We start from the raw sequence: 23,702 nt of genomic DNA, 5'->3' as shown, positions 1-23,702 counted from the left end.
CATTCAATGTGATCATGGCTGATCATTCTCAACCAGTACCCCGTTCCTGTCTTCTCCCCATACCCCCTGACTCCGCTATCCTTAAGAGCTCTATCTAGCTCTCTCTTGAATGCATTCAGAGAATTGGCTTCAACTGCCTTCTGATGCAGAGAATTCCACAGATTCACAACTCTCTGACTGAAAAAGTTTTTTCTCATCTCAGTTCTAAATGGCCTATCCCTTATTCTTAAACTGTGGCCCCTTGTTCTGGACTCCCCCAACATTGGGAACATGTTTCCTGCCTCTAACGTGTCCAACCCCTTAATAATCTTATACGTTTCGATAAGATCTCCTCTCATCCTTCTAAATTCCAGTGTATACAAGCCTAGTCGCTCCAGTCTTTCAACATACGACAGTCCCGCCATTCCGGGAATTAACCTAGTAAACCTACGCTGCAAGCCCTCAATAGCAAGAATATCCTTCCTCAAATTTGGAGACCAAAACTGCACACAGTACTCCAGGTGCAGTCTCACTAGGGCCCTGTACAACTGCAGAAGGACCTCTTTGCTCCTATACTCAACTCCTCTTGTTATGAAGGCCAACATTCCATTGATAACAACTTTCTCATCCACTCCCTACACACTCGGGGCCATTTTTTACAGAGGCTAATTAACCTACAAACCCACAGGTCCCTGGGATGTGAGAGGAAATTGGAGCATCCGGAAAAAACCCCATGCATTGACAGGGAGACCATACAAACTCCGCACAGACATCACCCGAGGTCAGGCATTGTAAGGCAGCAGCTCTACCGCAATTGATGTTGAACATGAGTGGAACTCCATGATTCGATTCAAATGCATTGAAGGGAGCTATTAAAATATCCAGAAACGTGCGTGGTGTGATTGTCAGAGAATCGATCCAATGGATGCAATAACATTTTTAGTTTTCATGTTGTCCTCAATTACAGAACATGAAATAACTTGTTGCCCTTTACAGTCCTTCCTTCGAGTGGCCAACATCAGAGTGTTTTAGAAGACCGACTGGTGACAGCATGCAGAAATGCTAAGGGAGGCCTAGCAGACAATATTGTGGGGATTTCATCAATCAACTCAATCAGTAGAAAATATAAGACCAAACAGAAAAATGCAAACAAGAATGTTATTAACAGCTATAAATCAACACAACAAAGAAACAATTTGGAGAATGTAACCTGCCTAATAAGACATCCAACAGCGTCTTCACCATTGGAACTGTTTATAAGATGTGAGTATTTTTTTTAAAAACCCTCCTAATTAATGTGTGTGATATGCAATACGCAGTCACAGAACATAGAATGATAAAACATGGGAACAGGCACTTTGGCCCATCATGTCTACACTGACCAGAATGCCAATCCATCTAAACCCATCTAGATATATTTATTCACAAAATGCTGGAGTAACTCAGCAGGTCAGGCAGCATCTCGGGAGAGAAGGAATGGGTGACGTTTCGGGTCGAGACCCTTCTTCAGACTGATGTCAGGGGGGCGGGGATACATCTAGATATACTTGGCCTGTATCCATCTAATTCCCTCCTATCCATGTGTCTGCCAAATACAGTTGTAATTAGCTTCCCCCCAGTTTACCACTTTCACCTGAAGACCAGTCCTACCTTTATCCATAACTATCTCAAAACATCCAGAACTATGATCACAATTCTCAGTATGCACCCCTCCCAAAACTTTGATCACCTAGCCAGGCTCATTTTCCAGTACAAGATTTGGATCTTTTAGATTTAGAGATACAGCGCAGAAACAGGCCCTTCGCCCACCGGGTCCGTGCCGCCCAGCGATCCCCGCACACTAACACTATCCTACACCCACTAGGGACAATTTTTACATTTGCCCAGCCAATTAACCTACAAACCTGTGCGTCTTTGGAGTGTGGGAGGAAACCGAAGATCTCGGAGAAAACCCACGCAGGTCACGGGGAGAACGTACAAACTCCGTACAGACGGCGCCCGTAGTCAGGATCGAACCTGAGTCTCCGGCGCTGCATTCGCTGTAAGGCAGCAACTCTACCTCTGCGCCTCCGTGCCGCCCTAGATCTAGTAAGGCCCCTTCTTTTGTTGGACTATCTACATAATTTTTTAAGAAACCCTCCTAATTGTGCCAAACAAACCTGGTTCATCCAAACCTCTGATAGTCCCAGTCAAATTTGGGGGAGTTAAAATCTCCCACTACAACATTTTTCATCATCTGCCTACATATCTGTACCTCCATCCCACAATTAATTTTAATGCACCTGTACTACCTGCTGCTACACCTTCTCTTTCAACCCAAGATTATTTCTCACCACTGCCTTGATCTCTTCCTTTACCAATAGTGAGAGACCACCTTGTTTTCATTATTGTCTGTTCTTCCTAAATGTTGATGGTCCTGGAATATTTAGAGTCTGAAGAAGGGTCACGACCCTTAACGTCACCCATTCCTTCTCTCCCGAGATGCTGCCTGACCTGCATAGTTACTCCAGCGTTTTGTGCCTACCTTCGATTTAAACCAGCATCTGCAGTTTTTTTTTCCTACTGGAATATTTAGTTCCCAGCTGTGGTTTCCATATAGTCACTGTTTTACAATGACAGTTAAAACATTCCTGTTCATTTCTATTTGCGTTATTAATTAATTTATGTCATGAATGCTGCAAACATTTTGTTTTGTTTTAATGTAATAATCTTAATATTTTGTTTTGTTCATTGGTCTTCCTTTGCTGCTTGACTTTGTTTTTGCTATATATTTATTTTGCTAAATGGGTACGTTAATTTACTTTCTCTCTTTGTTCCACTCATTTGTGCATTCCCTTGGAACCTCTATTCAGCTCTGATAAGCTACTTTAAACCAGCTCCCTCCCACGACCAGCTGCATTAACCCACACCTTCCCCTGTCCCAGCAATGATATTGGTCCTGACCCTGAGGATTGCAATCCATCCAATCTGTACTCTCCAGAGTTACATCCAGTGCTGAAGAAACACGAAATCCTTCTTTCTGCATAGTGTCTCCATCCATACATTCATCTACACAATCCTATTTCTGTATACTAGCATAAGTTCATGTTTATAAGTTACATGAGCAGAATAAGGCCATTCGGCCCATCAAGTCCACCCTGCCATTCAATCATGGCTGATCTATCTTTCCCTCTCAACCCCATTCTCCTGCCTTCTTCCCTTAACCCGTGACACCCGTACTAATCAAGAATCAATCAATCTCCACCTTAAAGATATCCATTGAAGGCATCCACAACCTTCTGTGGCCTCAGACTAAAGAAATCCCTCCTCATTTCCTTTTTAAAAGTATGTCCAGAACAAGACGTACAGGTATGTAGGTTAATTGGCTGGGTAAATGTAAAAATTGTCCTTAGTGGGTGTAGGATAGTGTTAATGTGTGGCGATCACTGGGCGGCACGGACTTGGTGGGCCGAAAAGGCCTGTTTCCGGCTGTATATATATGATTTGATGATATGATAAGGGGCCACAGTTTAAGAATTAGGGATAGGCCATTTAGAACTGAGATGAGGAAAAACCTTTTCAGTCAGAGAGTTGTGAATCTGGAATTCTCTGCCTCAGAAGGCAATTCTCTGAATGCATTCAAGAGAGAGCTAGATAGAGCTCTTAAGGATAGCGGAGTCAGGGGGTATGGGGAGAAGGCAGGAACGGGGTACTGATTGAGAATGATCAGCCATGATCACATTGAATGGCGGTGCTGGCTCGAAGGGAAGAATGGCCTCCTCCTGCACCTCTTGTCTATTGTCTATTGTCTATGTCCTTTTATTCTGAGGCTATGGTCTCTGGTCCTACACTCTCCCACTAGTGGAAACATCCTCTCCACATCCACTCTATCTGGGCCTTTCACTATTTGGTAAGTTTCAATGAGGTTTTACCTCATCCTTCTAAACACCAGCGAGTACAGGCCCTGTGCCTTCAAAAGCTCATCATATGCTAACCCACTCATTCCTGGGATCATTCTTGTAAACCTCCTCTGGACCCTCTCCAATGCCAGCACATCATTCCCCAGATATTGTGCCCAAAATGGCTCGCAGTACTCCAAATGTGGCCTGACCAGCGCCTTATAAAATCTCAGCATTACATCCCTCTTTTTATATTCTCGTCTTCTTGAAATAAATGTTAGCATTGCATTTGCTTTACTTACTACTGATTCAACTTGAAAATTAACTTTTTGGGAATCCTGTACCAGCACTCTCAAGTTCCTTTGTACCTCTGATTTCTGAATTCTCTCCCCATTTCGAAAATTGTCTACTCCTTTGTTCCAACTACCAAAATGCATGACTTCACACTTTGCTACGCTGTATTCCATCTGCCACTTCTCTGCCCACTCTCCCAACCTGTCCAAGTCCTTCTGCAGAGTCCCTGCTTTCTCTACACTACCTGCCCCTCCACCTATCTTTGTATCATCTGCAAGCTTTGCCACAAAGCCTTCAATTCCCTCATCCAAGTCATTGATATACAACGTGAAGAGTAGCGGCCCCAGCACCGACCCCTGTGGAACTCCACTAGTCCCTGGCAGCCAACTAGAAAAAGCCCCCTTTATTGCCACTCTTTGCCTTCTGCCATCCAGCCAACCTGCGATCCATGCCAGTATCTGCCCTCTGATACCATGGCCTCGTATCTTCTTTGGCAGCCTCACGTGTAGCACCTTATCAAAGGCCTGAAAATCCAGGTAAACCACATCCACTGACTCTCCTTTGTCTGTCCTGCTATTTACTTCCTCAAAGAATTGCCACAGGTTCAACAGGCAAGATCTCCCCTTCACAAAACCATGTTGACTCTGGCCTATTTTATCATGATAGATCAGAAACCTCGCCCTTTACAATGGATTCTGGAAGTGGCGGCGCTGTTCTGCAGCTGAGGCTCACCGGCAGTCTATTTGTCTGTCTTCTTTCTTTGTCTACTGTTCGCGTTGGATGTATGTAATAACCTATTTTTAGTTGTGTATATGTGGGGGGTGGTGGAGGCGTGAGGAAAACCTTTTTTAAAATCTCTTCCTCAACGGAGATGCGACGTTTTACCGTGTCGTATCTCCGTTCGCGCTACGGCCTAACACCGTGGAGTTGGCGGCCTCCAACTGGGATTGACCTTGAAGGCTCCGGTCGCAGGGCCTGGACTTACCATCTTTGAGCTGGATGACTTTCGGAGGCTGTGGTGGCGCTGTGACTGTGGCTGCAACTCAGCCTTCGGAGGCTTCGGCCGCGGGCCCTGTGGACCGCAACATCGGGAGCTCGCAGGTCCCTGGCTGGCGACCGGCTTTCGGGAGCTCCAGCCGTAGCAGCTTCGACTGCCCCGAATCGTGAGGCTCGATTGACCCGTTCGCTCGGCCTGACACCTTCCATCGCCCGGCGGGGGCTCAGGACCTTCATCGCCCTGCGTGGCTCGGCCTGACACCTTCCATCGCCCGGCGGGGGCTTCAAAAGTCGGGAGCCTCGATCGCCTCGAAGCAGCAGTTTGACTGCCTGACCTTGGGAGAAGAACAAAGGAGGAGATAAGACTTTTCACTGCCTTCCATCACAGTGAGGGTGTGCCTGGAGGAGTCACTGTGATGGTTGTCCATGTTAAACTTATGTGATTGTGTGTCTTGTGCTCTTTACTGTCATGACTGCATGGCAACGACATTTCATTCAAATCTATTTTTGAATGACAATAAAAGCAATTTGTATTTGTATTCCTTTTCTCCAGAGATGCTGCCTGACCCGCTGAGTTACTCCAGCATTTTGTGTCCACTTCGATTTTAAAGCTGCATCAGCAGTTTTTTTTCCTTCACTTTCAGTACCGTTGTGCATGAAAACTATCAGTAGATCCGGAAGCTGATTATATTAATCGGTAAAGCCTTTCTTTGACAGGTCCTTTCAAAATCCAGATTAAAAGCAACCGTCAACGTGTTAAAGGGAGGAAAAATAAATTTATCTTCAACACAACAGACAGCGAGAGAACCATTCAGGTTAAAATAACAGGCTCTGTGAAACAAGTTAACTTGAACTGTTCAAAGTAAGTGAAAATAGTTACATGAAATATTTGGGTAATTCATTCGTGATAAATTGTATCTCAAAGTGTATTAACAACTAAAAACTGCAGCATTATTGAAGCATATTTGTAAAGTGAAGATCGGTGATATAGATCACAAATAGCAAGTCTGATGCATGAAAGTAGAAAGTGCTCACCTGGCCAAACGTAATGGAATTGAATGTTGTGGACACAGTATGGTTGTGTTTCTTGCATCCAACAAACCATCTGCTCAAGAAACTAAAGATGGCCCAGTGGCATCGATAGGTTCAGTTTAGTTTAGAGATGTAGTGCGGAAACAAGCCCATCAGCCCACTGAGTCCGTGCCAAACAGCAATCCATGCACATTAACACTATTCTACACACACGAGGGGCAATACGCTCCAGATGTCCCACCACATTCTGTGTAAAAACAAATCTTGCCCCCCACATCTCCATGAAGCTTTCCCCCTCTCACCTTATAGCTATGCCCTCTAGTGTTGGACATTTCCATCCTGGGAAAAAGGTTCTGACTGTCTATCCTATCTATGCCTCTTCCAATTTAAATATACTTCTGAAGATCCACCTCCAATTTTCTGGCACCCTTTGTTCCAGAGCCTTTCTGGATTATCTGTCTTGCCGGACTAACGGAGGTCACAGCTTCGGGAGGGGGGAAGCAAGATTCTGATCCACAAAGTCGAGTCGGCCGCAGAATTCAGCTATGGGAATGATTTTTAAAGACTGTATACTTCCCCCATCTATAATTTTGAACACCTCTATCAGATTGCCCCTCAGTCTCATGCACTCCAAGGAATTCATTTGGCGCTTACACATAGCACGTATGCCCATAGGATATACCACAGGTTCTCAAGTCGTGGCAACATCCTCATGAATTTCTCCTGCGTTCTTTCCAGCTTAATGACATCCTTCCTATAGCAAGTGACCAAAATTGAGCACAATACTCCAAATGCAGCCTCACCACGTTTTGTACAACTGTACAAACATTCCAACTTCTGCATTCAAACTGATAAATGCCGATGTACAGGAAGTCTTCTTGACCACCCTGTGTTGCCACCATACAGACAGCATTTATATTCAGGATCGAACCCGAGTCTCTGGTGCTGTAAGGAAGCAATTCTACCGCTGTGCCAGCGTGCCGCCAAATCCTTATTGACTGATCTTTACAGACGAAAAGAAAATAATTTGTCCAGCGTGTACATGAGCAAATATAATAAAATAATAGCACGAATCAAAATATCCACCATCATAATGCACAAATGTTTTGTTTCTGATTCTAAGAGATGTGCCTTTGCACTTTGCATACTTACAGCTATTTGACCATCATCTGTTCTCTTTTCCAAGACAAAATGGTTCACTTCCTGAAGGCATTAAACTGATTAAAAATAACCTCAAATTCAAAGCACCCATGAAGGAAAGTTATGCTGGCATCTATGTGTGTGTCGCATCCAACCAACATTGGAAGTTGTCAGCACAGTTGGAGATTGAGATTACTTCGGATGAAAAACAATGTATGTATTAATATTATACTAAAACCAATTTTATATTGGACAGAAATGGTTCACGGTAACATCAGAGGTGTTTGAATGCTGATGTGAATTTTCACAGATTTAGTATTGTGATAGTGCATTCTCTTCAACGGTTCTTTTACGTTATTGTTGTGAAATGTCTTCAACGCCAATAATTTGATTGTATTGTGAATGGCCCTGATTATGAAATGTTGGTTATGATCGAGATAACATTACTAGGTACATAATGCTTTGAAGTTTAACGTAGCATCGACAGGCAATAGTTGCCACCCCCCTTATTGACTGATGAAGCAGCTGAAGAGGTTTGGGACAACAATCCTACCCTGAGGAAGACTCAAACTCCAATATTCCACAGCAAACGATCTAAGTGTGTCACCCTCTCGTGGTAGCTGAAACCCTCTAATTCAGGCAGTAATCTGCTAAACCTCCTCTGCACTCTCTTCAAAGCCTCCACATCCTTCTATAATAGGGCGACTGGAAATGCATGCAATATTCCAAATGCAGCCTAACCAAAGTCTTATAGAGCTGCATCATGAATTCCTGACTCTTATACTCAATGTACACGACAATAAAGGCAAGCATACCATACCTTCTTTATCACCCTATCTACTTGTGCTGCCACCTTCAGTGAGCTATGAACTTGGACTCCAAGATCTACTTGTACATCAATGCTGTTAAGGGTTTTGCCATTAACTGCATGCTCTCTCCTTGCATTCAGTCTCTCAAAGTACAACACCTCGGGTATGAAACTCCAGTAACCATTTCTCTGCCCATTTCTGGAGCTGACCTACGTCCACTGTATCTTCTGATAGCCGTCCTCACTGCCTGCAACTCCTCCAGATTTGGTGTTGTCAGCAAACCCACTCACCAACCCACCTACATTTATGTCCAAGTCATTGATATAGATCACAAACAGCACAGATCCTTGCAACACTACACTGGTCACAGGCCTCCAGCCAGAATATCTGCCTTCCACCACAACCCTCTGTCTTCTAAGAATAAGTCAGTACTGAATCCATACAACCAAGTCATCGTGAATCCCATATATCTTCTGGATCAGCCTACCATAAGGGACCATATCAAAACCCTTACTAGAATCTACATATACAACATCCACCACCCTACCTTCATCAATCTCCTTTGTCACTGCCTTCAAAAACTCATGGCAGTAAGAGACGACCTGCAGGGTACAAAGCCTTTCTGGCTGTCACTACTTAGCCCAATCTCACAAGTTCACAGGTTATAGGAGTAGAATTAGGCTATTTGGCCCATCGAGTACACTCTGCCGTTCAATCATGGCTGATCTCTGCCTCCTAATCCCATTTTCCTGCCTTCTCCCCATAACCTTTGACACCTGTTTTTGTCTATATCTGCCTTAAAAATGTCAACTGACTTGGCTTCCACAGCCCTCTGTGGCGATAAATTCCACAGATTAACTACCCTCTGACTAAAGAAGTTCCTCCTCACCTCCTTTCTAAAAGAGCGCCTTTTAATTCTGTGGCTGTGTCCTCCGGTCCTAGACTCTCCCACCAGTGGAAACATCTTTTCCACATCCACTCTATCCATGCCTTTCATTATTCTGTAAGTTTCAATGAGGTCCCCCCTCAACCTTCCAAAATCCAGCGAGTGGAGGCCCAGTGCTGCCAAACGCTCATCATATGCTGATCCACTCATTCCTGGGATCATTCTTGTAAACCTCCTCTGGATCCTCTCCAGAGCCAGCTCATCCTTCCTCAGATATTGTGCCCAAATTTGCTCACAGTACTCCAAATGCCGCCTGACCAGCACCTTTAATGCAGATAAGTGTGATTTGTTGCATTTAGGGAAATTAACCTGCGGCAGGGCTTTCACAGTGAGTGGTCGGGTTCTGGGGAGTGTCGAATGTGTACAGGCACAAAGTCACCTGAAAATGGCACCACAGATGGAAAGTATGGTAAAGAAAACATTGGTCTTCATCAGTCAAGATATCAAGTGTAGAAGTCAGAATGTTATGTTTACAGTTGTACAAGACGTTGGTAAAGTCACATTTGGAGCACTGTGCTGAGTTTTGTTCACCCTATTGCATGCAGGCACAGCAGGCAGTGAAGAAAGCCAATGGATTGTTGGCCTTCATAACAAGAGGAATTGAGTATAGGAGCAAAGAGGTCCTTCTGCAGTTGTACAGGGCCCTAGTGAGACTGCACCTGGAATACTGTGTGCAGTTTTGGTCTCCAAATTTGAGGAAGGATATTCTTGCTATTGAGGGCGTGCAGCGTAGGTTTACTAGGTTAATTCCTGGAATGGCGGGACTGTCGTATGTTGAAAGACTGGAGCGACTAGGCTTGTATACACTGGAATTTAGAAGGATGAGAGGGGATCTTATCGAAACATATAAGATTATTAAGGGGTTGAACACGTTAGAGGCAGAAAACATGTTCCCAATGTTGGGGGAGTCCAGAACCAGGGCCATAGTTTAAGAATAAGGGGTAGGCCATTTAGAACTGAGATGAGGAAAAACTTTTTCAGTCAGAGAGTTGTGAATCTGTGGAATTCTCTGCCTCAGAAGGCAGTGGGGGCCAATTCTCTGAATGTATTCAAGAGAGAGCTAGATACTCTTAAGGATAACGGAGTCAGGGGGTATGGGGAGAAGGCAGGAACGGGGTACTGATTGGGAATGATCACATTGAATGGAGGTGCTGGCTCGAAGGGCCGAATGGCCTCCTCCTGCACCTATTGTCTATTGTCTTTTGTCTACTGTAGGAAGGATGTCACAAAGCTGGAAAGAATGCAGAGAAGATTTGTGAGCATGTTGCCACAACTTGAGTACTTTAATTATAGGGCGAGATATGGCAGGCTAGGACTTTATTCCTTACAACACAGGAGGCTGAGAGGTGATCTTATAGAGGTGTACAAATTTATGAGGGGCATACTTTGGATGAGTCTGTTATCTTGGTTCGGGGACTCAAAACATAGATACAGTACATAGAAACATCAGAGGACACAGGTTGAAGATGAGAGACGAAAGATTTAATAGAAATCTAAGAGACAACATTTTCACTCGGAGCACAGGGGGTATATGGAACAAGCTGCCAAAGGAGGTCTCGAAAAAGGGTCTGAAGAAGGGTCTCAATCCGAAACGTCACCCATTCCTTCTCTCCTGAGATGCTGCCTGATCTGCTGAGTTACTCCAGTATTTTGTGAATAAATACCTTCGATTTGTACCAGCATCTGCAGTTATTTTCTTACATTAAGCTGCCAAAGGAGGTCGTTGAGATTGGTACTATAACACCATTCACAAGACACTTGGACAGGTACTTGAATAGGAAAGGTTAAGAGGGATAAGGGCTAAGTGCAGACAAATGGGCCTAGCTTACGATGTGCATCTTGGTTGGTATGAATGTGTTGGATTGAATGGCCTGTTTCCATGCTATAACTGCGTATCTGCTTCTCTTGACAATTGGGAGCCATGTCGTATACCTGGAGCAAGGTGATTGCCCTTTTTTAAACTCTACTGCTGTGCCAACATCCCCTCCAGCTCCCCCTCCTTCAGAATGGCGGTAATCAATATTACTCTGCCCCCTCCTCTTTCACTTCTTCGCCTTTCATGCTTGAAGTTGCCGTACCCTGGAATGTTGAGTCCCAGTTCTGCTGTCCTTTGAATGACCTCTTTGTTTCAGCAATAATGCCATATTTCCATGCGCTGATCAATACTCTGAAGTTCGCCTGCCTTAAATATGACTTACATATTTTGTAGCGATACTTGAAACGTCAAGGGGATTTTAATGCTCGTCTTACTATCGAAATCCACCAGCAATCAATCGCAATAAATAAATGAAGTACTGTTGTTGAAGGATTTAATGATTGTTATTTATAATTTCAGGGATTGTTTTAAGAGCCACATTGATAACATCGTGCGTGATTTTTGCAGCCAGTGTCTGTTTTTTCATTATTTTGAGATGGTAAGTCGGCAAAACCCAGGTATATAGAACTGATGTTGATCCAAAAGTATTCAGGTATGTTTCCAAAACTCTTTTCCTTCCAAACATTTCTCCTAAAACCATTGGCCTGACTTGCAGTCTTGTGCAGTTCCACAAACTCCACGACCCAAATGTTTTTGGTGTTGGCAAAGGCACAGAGTCTCTGTTGTGTTGCACACCAATGACTGACTTGGTTGCGCCCCTTTGCAGCAAGATTATTATGCAGCACCTGAGGCCCGTGTTGGGTGTTACTGAATGGCCTGATGGACTTTCATTTTGTGTGCAGTACCATTGCGAGCACGTGTAAGAAAGTAGAGACTCGGGCTAGGTCTAGTTGACAGTGGAATGGCACATGGGTGTAAGGGGTAGAACTGGGGGCAAGGACAGAGGTGAGGGAGAATGTGGAAGTTGTATCAGCATCAGAAGGGGAATGGTAGTCATACAAAGTTTAGTTTCGTTTTTAGTTTAGAGATAAAGCGCAGAAACAGACCTTTCGGCCCACCGAGTCCGCACCAACCAGTGATCCCCGCACATTAACACTGTCCTACACACACTAGGGACAATTTACAGATACACCAAACCAATTAACCTACATGCCTGTACGTCTTTGGAATGTGGGAGGAAACCGAAGATCTCGGGGAAAACCCACGCGGTAATGGAGAGAACGTACAAACTCCGTACAGACAGTACTCGTGGCTGGGATCGAACCTGGGTCTCTGACGCTTGTAAGGTAGCAACTCTACCGCTGTGCCGCCCGATGATGCGAAATCATTTGGAATATTGCGTGCAGTTCCGGTTTCCCCATTACCAAAAGCACGTAGAGGCTTTGGAAAGGGTGCAGAGGAGGTTTACCAGAATAATGGTTGGATTAGAGGGGATTAGCTCTATGGAGAGGTTTTGCTCTGGAACAATCAATCAGAGGCATAGATTGGGTACACATTACAACTTTCTCCCCGGGATGGAAAAATCAAATACTGGAGGGCATGGCTTTAAGGTGAGACTGGCCAAGTTTAATGGAGAGGCGCGAGGCAAGTTTATTACAGAGAGTGCTTGGAACAGCCAGCGGTGGTAGTTGAGGCAAATACAATAGACATTTATTCACAAAATGCTGGAGTAACTCAGCAGGTCAGGCAGCATCTCAGGAGAGAATTAATGGGTGACGTTTCGGGTCGAGACCCTTCTTCAGACTGAAGAGTTTCATTCAGTCTGAAGAAGGGTCTCGACCCGAAACGTCACCCATTCCTTCTCTCCTGAGATGCTGCCTGACCTGCTGAGTTACTCCAGCATGTTGTGAATAAATACCTTCGATTTGTACCAGCATCTGCAGTTATTTTCTTATACTACTTTAAATACAATAGACATGTGCCTATCTACTTGTGCCCTACTTGTTCTGTGTTCTATGTTCATGGACTTCGATGTTTGATATCAGTGGATGGGTATGGTTATACATTCATAGTAGATACAAAACTCACACAAAACATTTTTGGGGTGTTCAAGCAGATAAATATGAGAGGCAAAGAGCTGAAAACAAGGGCTCCCCAGACATTACCTCTCTGGGGAGTAGGAAGGAACTGCAGATGCTGGTTTAAACCGAAGATACCCACAAAAAGACAGCATCTCTGGAGAAAAGAAGCAGGTGATGCTTCGAAGGGTCACCTACTCCTTTGCTCCTGAGATGCTGCCTGACTTGCTGAGTTACTCCAGCTTTTTGTGTCTACCTTTTTCCTCTCTGGAAATGTCAATAAACATCGCTGCAGCCTAGAAAGCAGTGGGTCATATTCTACAGGCTACAGCAAATAATAGGTTTGCAAGCCCTCTGCATTGAGTTTACAGAGGCTGGAGTTACATTCATTTCTCAATGATGTATCATCATAGTTCTCATCAGCAATGGCAAATGTTGGCTCTGCACCATTGCGGGATGCATTCAGCAACATCTTTGGTCTCAAAGTCCCAAGTTCTATGCTGTGAGCAAGAGGTGTTTGTGGACTTTGTGGAATCAATTACTGATTTTCTTGTTAAATCCTAGTCAGTTCACATGTGATGTCCTATCCTTGTCTTTCCAGTTCATGAACTATTATACAGACTGAATCTCCGTTCCCTTGTGGCTTAAGTCAACATTCAGTTTAGTTTAGAGATGCAACATGGAAACAGACTCTTCGGCCCACTGATTCTGCCCTGACCAGCGATCACCCATACACTCAGTCTATCCCACATACTGGGGACAATTTACAGAAGCCAATTAACCTACAGACCAGTACGCCTTTGATATGTGGGAGAAAACAGGAGCACCCTGAGAAAATCCACATGGTCACAGGCAGAACGTACCAACTCCATACTGGCACCATCTGGAGTCAGGGTTGAACCTGGGTCACAATTTTCCGCTGCACCCCTATGCCACCGATACTTACATCGTGTTCGTTTTGTTTCTTGCATGTGCACCTCCAGATTGATTTGGACAAGCCTCGAACATTTCACACAATGAGGTTGTGTTGAGGTTTAATAACTTTGAATGAAGAAACAAGGAGGCTGCAGATGCTGGTTTAGCAAGGAAAGACCCAAAAATGCTGTAGTGACTCAGTGGGGCAGGCAGCATCTCTGGAGAGCATGGACAGGTGATGTTTCGGGTTGGGACCCTTCTTCAGACTGGTTGCAGGGCTGGAGGGAGAGACAGCTAAAGAGTGGAGTGGCAGGGCAAAGCATGGCATAACAGATCTCCTGGTGAACACTGAAACGTAACACTAATTTGGAAGACGTACAAGTAAATCACTTTATTTGGAAGGATTGGAATTCTCCTGGAATTTATTGGGGATGTAACATAGAATGGATAAGGGAGAGCCAGTGGATGTGGTGTATCTGGACTTTCAAAAAGCCTTTGATAAGGTCTCACACAAGAGATTAGTGTGCAAAATTAGAGCACATGGTATTGGGGGTAGGGTATTGACATGGATAAAGAACTGGTTGGCAGACAGGAAACAAAGAGTAGGAATTAACGGGTTCTTTTCAGAATGGCAGGCAGGGACTAGTGGGGTGCCGCAAGGCTCGGTGCAGGGACCGCAGCTATTTACAATATATATTAACGATTTAGACGAGGGAATTAAATGTGACATCTCCAAGTTTGCGGATGACACAGAGCTGGGTGGCAGAGTGAGCTGCGACGAAGTTGCAATGAGGCTGCAGGGTGACTTGGATAGGTTGGGTGAGTGGGCAGATGCATGGCAGATGCAGAATAATGTGGATAAATGTGAGGTTATCCACTTTGGTGGCAAGAAGAGGAAGGCAGATTATTATCTGAATGGTGTCAGATTAGGAAAAGGGGAGGTGCAACGAGACCTGGGTGTCCTTGTACATCAGTCACTGAAAGTAAACATGCAGGTGAAGCAGGCAGTGGAGAAAGCTAATGGCATGTTGACCTTCATTACGAGTGGATTTGAGTTTAGGAGCAAGGAGGAGTATTGTGAGCAATTTTTGTCTCCTAATTTGAGGAAAGACATTATTGCTATTGAGGGACTGCAGCGTAGGTTCACCAGGTTAATTCCTGGGATGGTGGGACTGAAATATGGTGAAAGAATGTGTCGACTGGGCTTGTGTTCACTGGAATTTAGAAGGATGAGAGGGGATCCTATAGAAACGTGTAAAATTATTTTGGGATTGGACAGGGTAGATGCAGGAAAAATGTTCCCAATGTTGGTTGAGTCCAGAACCAGGGGTCACAGTTTAAGAATAAGGGGGAAGGCCATTTAGGACTGAGGCGAGGAACCATTTTTTCACCCAGAGATTTGTGAGTCTGTGGAATTCTCTGCCACAGAGGCAGTGGAGGCCAATTCACTGGATGTTTTGAACAGAGAGTTAGATTCAGCTATAAGGGCTAAAGGAATCAAGGGATGTGGGGAAAATGCAGGAACGGGGTACTGATTTTGGTTGATCAGCCATGATGATATTGAATGGCGGTGCATGGTTCGAAGGGCCGAATGGCCTATACTTGCACCTATTTTTCTATTTTTCAATGTTTCTCTGACTGGTTGGGTACCTAGATGGCAGGAAGGGAAGAGGTGAAAGAACAGGTGACATACCTCCAAGGTCCATGATATGGCTAATAAATGGCCCTGGCCAACAGAATCAATGGGAATTCAAAAACCTTTTACAAATCTATTGGAAGCAAGAGTACAGGCCGGGGAAGAGGAGACTCCCACACAGACCAAAAGGAAGGTCTTTGTGAGGATATGTGTGGTGGCCTCATTGATTTCTTTATGTTAGTTCTCACCAGGAAGAAGGATGTGGAGGATAACAAGTTGGAAGAGGTGTATTCTGATGGTCAGGAACACGTGTGTATCAGGAAGGTGGATGTGTCGGCGATATTAATGCACATCAAGTAGCTAAATGCCCAAGGCCTGATGAAATCTATCCCAGGGTGTTATGTGAAGCAAGGGAGGAGATTGCTGGGGCTCTCAATGAGATTTTGTGCCTCGCCTTCAGTCACAGGCAAGGTATTGGAAAGCTGGAGGATAACTAATAGACAATAGACAATAGGTGCAGGAGGAGGCCATTCGGCCCTTCGAGCCAGCACCACCATTCAATGTGATCATGACTGATCATTCTCAATCAGTACCCCGTTCCTGCCTTCTCCCCATACCCCCTGACTCCGCTATCCTTAAGAGCTCTATCCAGTTCTCTCTTGAATGCATTCAGGGACTTGGCCTCCATTGCCTTCTGAGGCAGTGAATTCCACAGATTTACAACTCTCTGACAGAAAAAGTTTTTCCTTATCTCCGTTCTAAGTGGCCTACCCCTTATTCTTAAACTGTGGCCCCTGGTTCTGGAAACTGTGGCTCCTGGTTCTGGTTTAATGTTGCTCCATATTCAAGAAGGGTGCTAGGCATAAACCAGGAAACTACTGGCAGGTGAGGCTTACATCAGTCATGAGGAATCTATTGAAAATAATTCTTAGTGATAGGATTTATGATCACTTGATGATAGGAGGCAGAGAGGAGTGATGGAAGGTGTTTTCCTGATTGGAACCAGTGATATACCATATGGATCAGTGCTAGCACCTTTGTTGTTTCTCATTGATTTAGATGAGAATATCTGTGGTGAGATGGAGAAGTTGCTGATGATAGAGATTAGCGGAGGTGTCGATAGCAAGCATGGTTGCCTCAGGATACAGAGAGACATAGATCAGTTAGTAAATTGGGTGGGGCAGTTGCAGATTAAATTTAATCTTGATAAGGGCAGCACGGTGGCGCAGCGGTAGAGTTGCTGTCTGAAACACTTGCCGTGCCAGAGACCTGGGTTCAATCCCGACTACGGGTGCCGTCTGTATGGAGTTTGTACGTTCTCCCCGTGACTGCGTGGTTTTCGCTGAGATCTTCGGTTTCCTCACAAACTCCAAAGACGTACAGGTTTGAAGGTTAATTGGCTTGGTATAAGTTTTAAATTGTCCCAAGTGTGTGTAGGTTATTGTTGTGCCGGGATTCATTATTGTTAATGAGTGCAGATTCGGTGGGCCGAAGGGCCTGTTTCCGCACTGTATGTCTAAAACTAAAAGTGGAAGCTAATGTATTTTGGGTATTCTGATACTGGCAGGACATTGCCAGTAAATGCAGAGACCTTAGAAGGGTTGATGAACAGCAGGGCTTTGGGGTGTAAGTATATAGCTCCCTGAAATTGGCAATGCAAGTAGTTGAGGTAGTGAAGAAGTCTTTTAGCTTGCTTGCCTGTATGGGGAGGGATGATATGCACAGGAGTAGCGATATCATGTTGCAGCTATACGAGACATTGGTTAGGCCTCACTTCCAATATTGCGCGCATTTCCGGTACTGACCCGAAAAATCACCCATCCCTTCTTTCCAAAGATGCTGCCTGTCCCGCAGAAATACTCCAGCATTTTGTCTATTTTCAGTGTAAACCTGCATCTGCAGTTCCTTCCTACATCTACCTACTGCAGTGTTTGGCTACTGTTGTTGAGAACTTAACTCTTACCAGCATTGATGTGCAGGGGGATCTTGACGTTCGTTCATAGCTCACCAAAGGTAGCCGTACCATTCTACACCCTGAGTAGATAGGGTATTAAGGAAGGCATAATGTATGCTTGCCTTCATTAATTGGGGCACTGAATGTAAGAGTCAGGACGTCGTGATGCAGCTCTATAGACAATAGACAATAGGTGCAGGAGTAGGCCATTCGGCCCTTCGAGCCAGCACCGCCATTCAATGTGATCATATAGTATTTTGGTTAGGCCACATTTGGAGTATTGTGTGCACTTCTGGTCGCCCCTGTATGGGATAGACATGGAAGCTTTGGAGAGGGTGCAGAGGTGGTTCACCAGAATGTTGCCTGGGTTTGAGAGGTTCAGCTACAGGGAGAGTTTGGATAGACTTGGATAGTTTGTGACTCTGAAACATCTGAAGTTGAGGGGACACTTGATAGAAGTATATAAAATTATGAGTGGCTTAGAAAGGGTAGACAGTCAGAACCTTTCCCCCAGGATGGAAATGTCCAACACTAGAGGGATAGCTGTCGAGGTGAGAATAGAAGTGCAGGGACTCCAGGGATATGGATCATGTGCGGTCAGATGAGACCAGTTCAGCTAGTCATCATGTTCAACACAAATATTGTGGGCTGATGGGCCAGTTCCTGTTTTATTGTACTGTTCTGTAGTCTGAAGAAGGTACTTGACCCGAATCTTCACCTATTCCTTTTCTCCAGAGATGGTTGTAGGAGCCATTTTGCAGTTATTAGTTATTTTTGCTTATTGATATTATTACCTTGTATCCTGCTGTAGTTTGGACACTATAGAGTTAATGCAATGCTTACGTAGGGGCTGGGCGGAGCCAGAGTACGGGCAGTTGGGTATGTGTTGGCAGAGTGTGTGAGCTGGGAGGTGCTGACAGAGGGTCAGCTAGAAGCTCCGCCAAAAGATTTGTCAGCCATGATGTAATCGCCTGTAAGTTTTATTAACAAGAAGATTAATACAAACTGCGTCGAAGTTATATCTGGCAATTCGTAACGATCGCATAGACTGTGGTAAGATATGGAATTTTACCTAGCAATTAATAACCAGTCGATGACAAGAGATATGCCAATATGTTTATTGCACCTTCAAATAAAGAAGACTAACTATTAAACGTCAAGGAGGATCTCTGTTATTGGTTGTTCGAGTTATTACGCTTATCGCTGACCCAGTCTATGCAAGTGGCAGCTTGGGAGCTAATTGAGATGGACGAGAAGCTGGCCGCTACAATGGTGTTTGTCCCGCTTAGTTACTCCAGCATTTTGGGTCTATCTTTGGTGCAAACCAGCATCTGTAGTTCCTTCCCAACCATTTATACTGTTCTATGTCCTATGTTCTACATTCTATGATCATCAAGGACCACTACCATCCTGACCACGCTTTCTTCGTGTTGATGTCGTCAGTAAGACGATGCAAGAGCTTAATAACAATTACCTCCAAGTTCATGAACAGCTTGTTGCCATCTCCCATCAGGCTCTGATCTACACTGCCCAACCCTAATCACTACCCTACCCACTAAACTACTGTTGACTTATTATAGGAAGAGGTGGAGAAATGTGGTGATTTATTTTTAGATTTAGAGATACAGCGCGGAAACAGGCCCTTCAGCCCACCGGATCCGCGCCGCCCAGCGATCCCCGCACACTAACACTAGCCTACACACACTAGGGACAATTTTTACATTTGCCCAGCCAATTAACCTACATACCTGTACGTCTTTGGAGTGTGGGAGGAAACCGAAGATCTCGTAGAAAACTCACGCAGGTCACGGGGAGAATGTACAAACTCCGTACAGACGGCGCCCGTAGTCAGGATCGAACCTGAGTCTCCGGCGCTGCATTCGCTGTAAGGCAGCAACTCTACCGCTGCGCCACCGCGCGAAATGTAAACAAATTGTCTACATTTTTACAGTGTTGTAAACAATTTTCTAACCTGATACTCATTAAATGTTTGAGATCAAATTGTCGTTAAAATGTATTAAAATGTTGAAATTTTGTTTTGCAGGCATAGAAAAAAGCAACTGATAGTTATTCCCCAGGTGAGGAAAAAAATATATTTTATTCACAGCTCCTTGAAGGTTATACTTGTTGCATAACTCCCATAGCTCATCATTGGTACCTCCACTGAATTCCTGGATAAAAGTTTCAAGTATATTGGAGGGGAATCTATGCTTGGAGTGGGAGGATGTAGGTGAGGTCGTAAACGTGTCGTTTGCATTTGCATTCACCGAGGAGAAGGACTTGGATGACAAAAAGATCAGTCAGGAAAATACTAGGGCAGACAAAATGTGTAGGAAGGAACTGCAGATGCTGGTTTAAATCGAAGATAGAAACAACATGATGGAGTAACTCAGCGGGACAGACACCATCTCTGGAGAGAAGGAATGGGTGACGTTTCGGGTCGACTCTGAGAAAGGACCTCCACCCGAAATGTCTCCCATTCCTTCTCTCCAGAGACGCTGCCTGTCCCGCTGAGTTACTCCAGCATTTTGTGTCTATCTTCAAAATACTAGGGCAGTTTGAAATCGAGGAGGAGGTGATGCTGAGGCCCTTGAAGAACATCAAGGTGGATGTCTCCAGAGCCTGAAGGAATCTATCCCAGGTTATTGAGAGGGAGGCAAGAGAGGAGATTGTAGACTCCTGACGAGAATCTTAGTTTCTTTACTATTCTTCTCTGTAGGTAGATATTCTATTTGGAAGTACATATATATATCTTAACTTTCTAACATGCATGAAGATAGACTGTGTGAATATGTAACATGTATGAATACCCTGGGTCTGATCAGATATATCCGAGTACTCTGTGGGAAGCTAGTGAAGAATGCTAGAGAAGATGCCCCAGCTAAGATATATGTATCGTCATTAAATATGGGTGAGGTGTTAAAAGACTGGAGGGTGGCAAATGTTGTGTCTCTTTTGAAGAAGTGCTGCAAGGATAAGTCTGGGAACTACAGGCCAGTGACTCTAACATCTCTGGTCATAAAGTTATTAGAGAGTATTCTGAGGGTTAAGAGATATTGGCATTTCGATAGACAAGGCGTGATCAGGGATAATCAGCGTGGTTTTGTATTTGGGAGATGGTGTCTCATGAATCTGATTACGTTTTTTGAAGATGTGACCAAAAAGGTTGATGAAGGCAGAGCTGTAGACGTTGTATATGTGAATTTCAGCAAGGCACTTGAGGAGGTTCCGCATGGTAGCGTGCTCTGAAAGATTGGTTCGCATGGGATCCAGGGGGAGATAGCTGAATGAATAGGAGGTAGACACAAAATGCTGGAGTAACTCAGCGGGTCAGGCAGCATCTCTGGAGAGAAGGAATGGAAACAGGCCCTTCAGCCCAACTTGCCCACACTGGCCAACATGTCCCATCAACACGAGTCCCACTTGCTTGTGTTCATATCCCTCCAAACCTGTCCTATCCATGTACCTGTCTGACTGTTTCTTAAAAGTTGGGATAGTCCCAGACTCAACTTCCTCCTCTGGCAGCTTGTTCCATACACCCACCACCCATTGTGTGAACAAGTTACCCCTCAGATTCTTGACGAGTTACCCCTCAGATTCCTATTATATACTTTCCCCTTCGCCTTTTACCCATGTCCTCTGGTCCTTGATTCCCCCACTCTGGGCAAGAGACTGTGCATTGACTCGATCTATTCCTCTCATGATTTTACACACCTCGAGAAGATCATCCCTCATCCTCCTGCACTCCAAGGAATAGAGTCCCAACCTACTCAACCTCTCCCTATAGAGGTACGCTGATGGTTTGGACTGCCTGCTCATCACAGAAACACAGAGCACATGAAAGCTATGAATGCTGTGAAAGTGCAATGTGTAAAATACGACCTAAGTGGAAAAAGTCATAAAACCTCTGAGGTGAGAAAATGTATTGATTTAGCATAGGATAGACATAAAATGCTGGAGTAACTCAGCGGCACAGGCAAAATCTCTGGAGAGATGCTGCCTGTCCCACTGAGTCACTCCACCATTTTGTGTCTATCTCTGGTTTAAACCAGTATGTGCAGTTCCTTCCTACACATTTTCTTTAGCATTATCTTGAATGTTTACAGCGCCCCTACCCAAGAGCTGTGTCCTAAAATGGTTGACATGGGTTTATAATTTTCATTTTTCAGCAATATTCAATTCAAAACTTTGGATACCAAACCAGCACGGAGGACTGTCGCAGCATTAAAACTCCGCAAGATCGCGCAAGAGGTGCAGGCTCTGTTTGTACACCAGCGGATTCCCCAAAGGACATTGCATCAACAGATGGAATCAACAAATGATCATTCAACCTGTTCCTCACAGAATGCGACAATGTCTAACAGTTCCGCGTGGTCTGTTACATTTCAGCTCGAATCAAACAATCATGAGCTTGTAGTTTGCAGCATGCAGTTTAAATTCATTTAGTGGCTTCTGCACCGTAAGAAAGGACTAATGGTTGGCAGGTTGTGCTCAGATAGTGGGTATTGGTTACACAATCAGTCACAATGTTGTTTTGCATTTATCCTATAGAAACTCCACAGTTTAGCTAAAATGGTTAAACCAAAGATGAAAACTTAGGTCAATGATTACCTTTCTTTAACTCTACCATTTTTCACATTTAAAATGGTGTAATTGTTCCAAATTTCTTTTCCATTAAAAAATTTCAGGAGAATTTTATTATTAAAATGCATTATTAATTCAGCATAAAGTATAAATTGTGTTTACTAATGGTGAATAATGCTAAACAGCTGTGTTAGGTGTAGAGTGCACCTAGAGCAAAGGTCATAGGGGAAGTACAAATACATCTAATTTTAGAAACATAAAAACATAGAAAATAGGTGGAAGAGGCCATTCGGCCCTTCAAGCCAGCACCGCCATTCATTGTGATCATGGCTGCTCATCCACAATCAATAACTCGTGCCTGCCTTCTCCCCATATCCCTTGATTCCACTAGCCCCTAGAGCTCTATCTAACTCTCTCTTAAATCCATCCAGTGAATTGGCCTCCACTGCCCTCTGTGGCAGAGAATTCCACAAATTCACAACTCACTGGGTGAAAATGTTTCTTCTCACCTCAGTTTTAAATGGCCTCCCCTTTATTCTAAGACTAAAGGCCCCTGGTTCTGGACTCGCCCAACATTTCGCACTGTATGTTCTGCTTCTTTATTGATCTTTCTCCGAAACTTCTGTTCACAGCTTGTCCAATGAATATTGATCAGCCACTGTGAGAAGTGACTTGAGGAGAGTTGGAGCAAGGGAGGAGAGTGAGAGTGGAAGCAGAGAGGGGCAGCGTGTGGGGAGAGGGAGTGGGGGCGTGGGGCGAGTGTAAGGGCTGGTGTGTGGAAAGAGTGAGAGTGGGGGGGGGGGTTGGTGTTGTTTCCCAGAGGACACTGATTTTTGGGGCAAGCGGGGCTGCGAGAGTTAATGTAATGCATCAGAGTTAAGTGTGTTGGGTTGGGGGGAGAGGAAGTTATGTGTTCGCCTGCTGCTTTATTCCCTGGAGCAAACTGGACATGGGTGATCTTATGGAGGTATATAAAATAATGAAGGGCATATATAAGGTAATGAGTCTAAAGCCAAGGTTGAGAAATCAAAAATTGGAGGGCAAGGTGACAGGAAAATAAATTTAAAGGGGATATGAGGGGCAAATTTTCACACAGAATGTGGTGTGTCTGTGGGGAGTGTGAATGATTGCGAGTGTATGTCTGTGTGAGTTAAACTGAATTTGGTGATAGTTATGGAGTCACAGAGCTGTACAGCATGGACCCAGTCCCTTCAGCCCACCTAGTCCACGCTGACCAGGCCACCACATTGAGCAAGTCATGTTTATGTGCTTTTGACCCATCGACCCTCAGAACGTTTCCGGTCCATAGATCTGTCCAAATGCTTTGAAAATTGAAATGTCTTTGGAAATTAGTAACTGATTTGTGGTGCGTAGCCTAACAAATGAGCACTCAAAAACGATTACAGATGGGACCTATCCATGTTCTCCGGAGATGCTGCCTGACCCGCTGAATTACTCCAGCACTTTGTCTTTTTTCACTCGTCAATCGCCTTCCTCATCTCTTCAAAAATTTCGTTCATGTACGAAAGACTCAATTTACCGCGTACAAAACCATGCTGGTTGTCCCCAATTAACCCATTCTCTCCCAAATGGCAGTAAATCCTATCCTGAAGTATCCTCTCCAACACCTTCCTTCCACTGACAT

General features: G+C 44.5%; 1 protein-coding gene across 1 annotated transcript in view; it reads left to right on the top strand.

Moving 5' to 3' along the window:
• The window catches only part of LOC144595597 (uncharacterized), a 28,951-nt gene extending 6,958 nt beyond the window's left edge, over positions 1-21,993 (top strand). The window contains exons 4-9 of the mRNA XM_078403163.1: positions 976-1,242; positions 5,865-6,009; positions 7,366-7,532; positions 11,410-11,488; positions 19,518-19,551; positions 21,643-21,993. Of these exons, the coding sequence (XP_078259289.1) occupies positions 976-1,242; positions 5,865-6,009; positions 7,366-7,532; positions 11,410-11,488; positions 19,518-19,551; positions 21,643-21,795 (845 nt within the window). The 3' untranslated portion in view covers positions 21,796-21,993. The remainder of the gene's footprint in view (positions 1-975; positions 1,243-5,864; positions 6,010-7,365; positions 7,533-11,409; positions 11,489-19,517; positions 19,552-21,642) is intronic.
• Positions 21,994-23,702: the final 1,709 nt, after the last annotated feature.

The sequence above is a fragment of the Rhinoraja longicauda genome, chromosome 7, assembly GCF_053455715.1.
Source record: "Rhinoraja longicauda isolate Sanriku21f chromosome 7, sRhiLon1.1, whole genome shotgun sequence".
NCBI lineage: Eukaryota > Metazoa > Chordata > Chondrichthyes > Rajiformes > Arhynchobatidae > Rhinoraja > Rhinoraja longicauda.
Note: the sequence above shows the minus strand (reverse complement) of the source record. Positions and strands in the feature narration are given on the sequence as shown.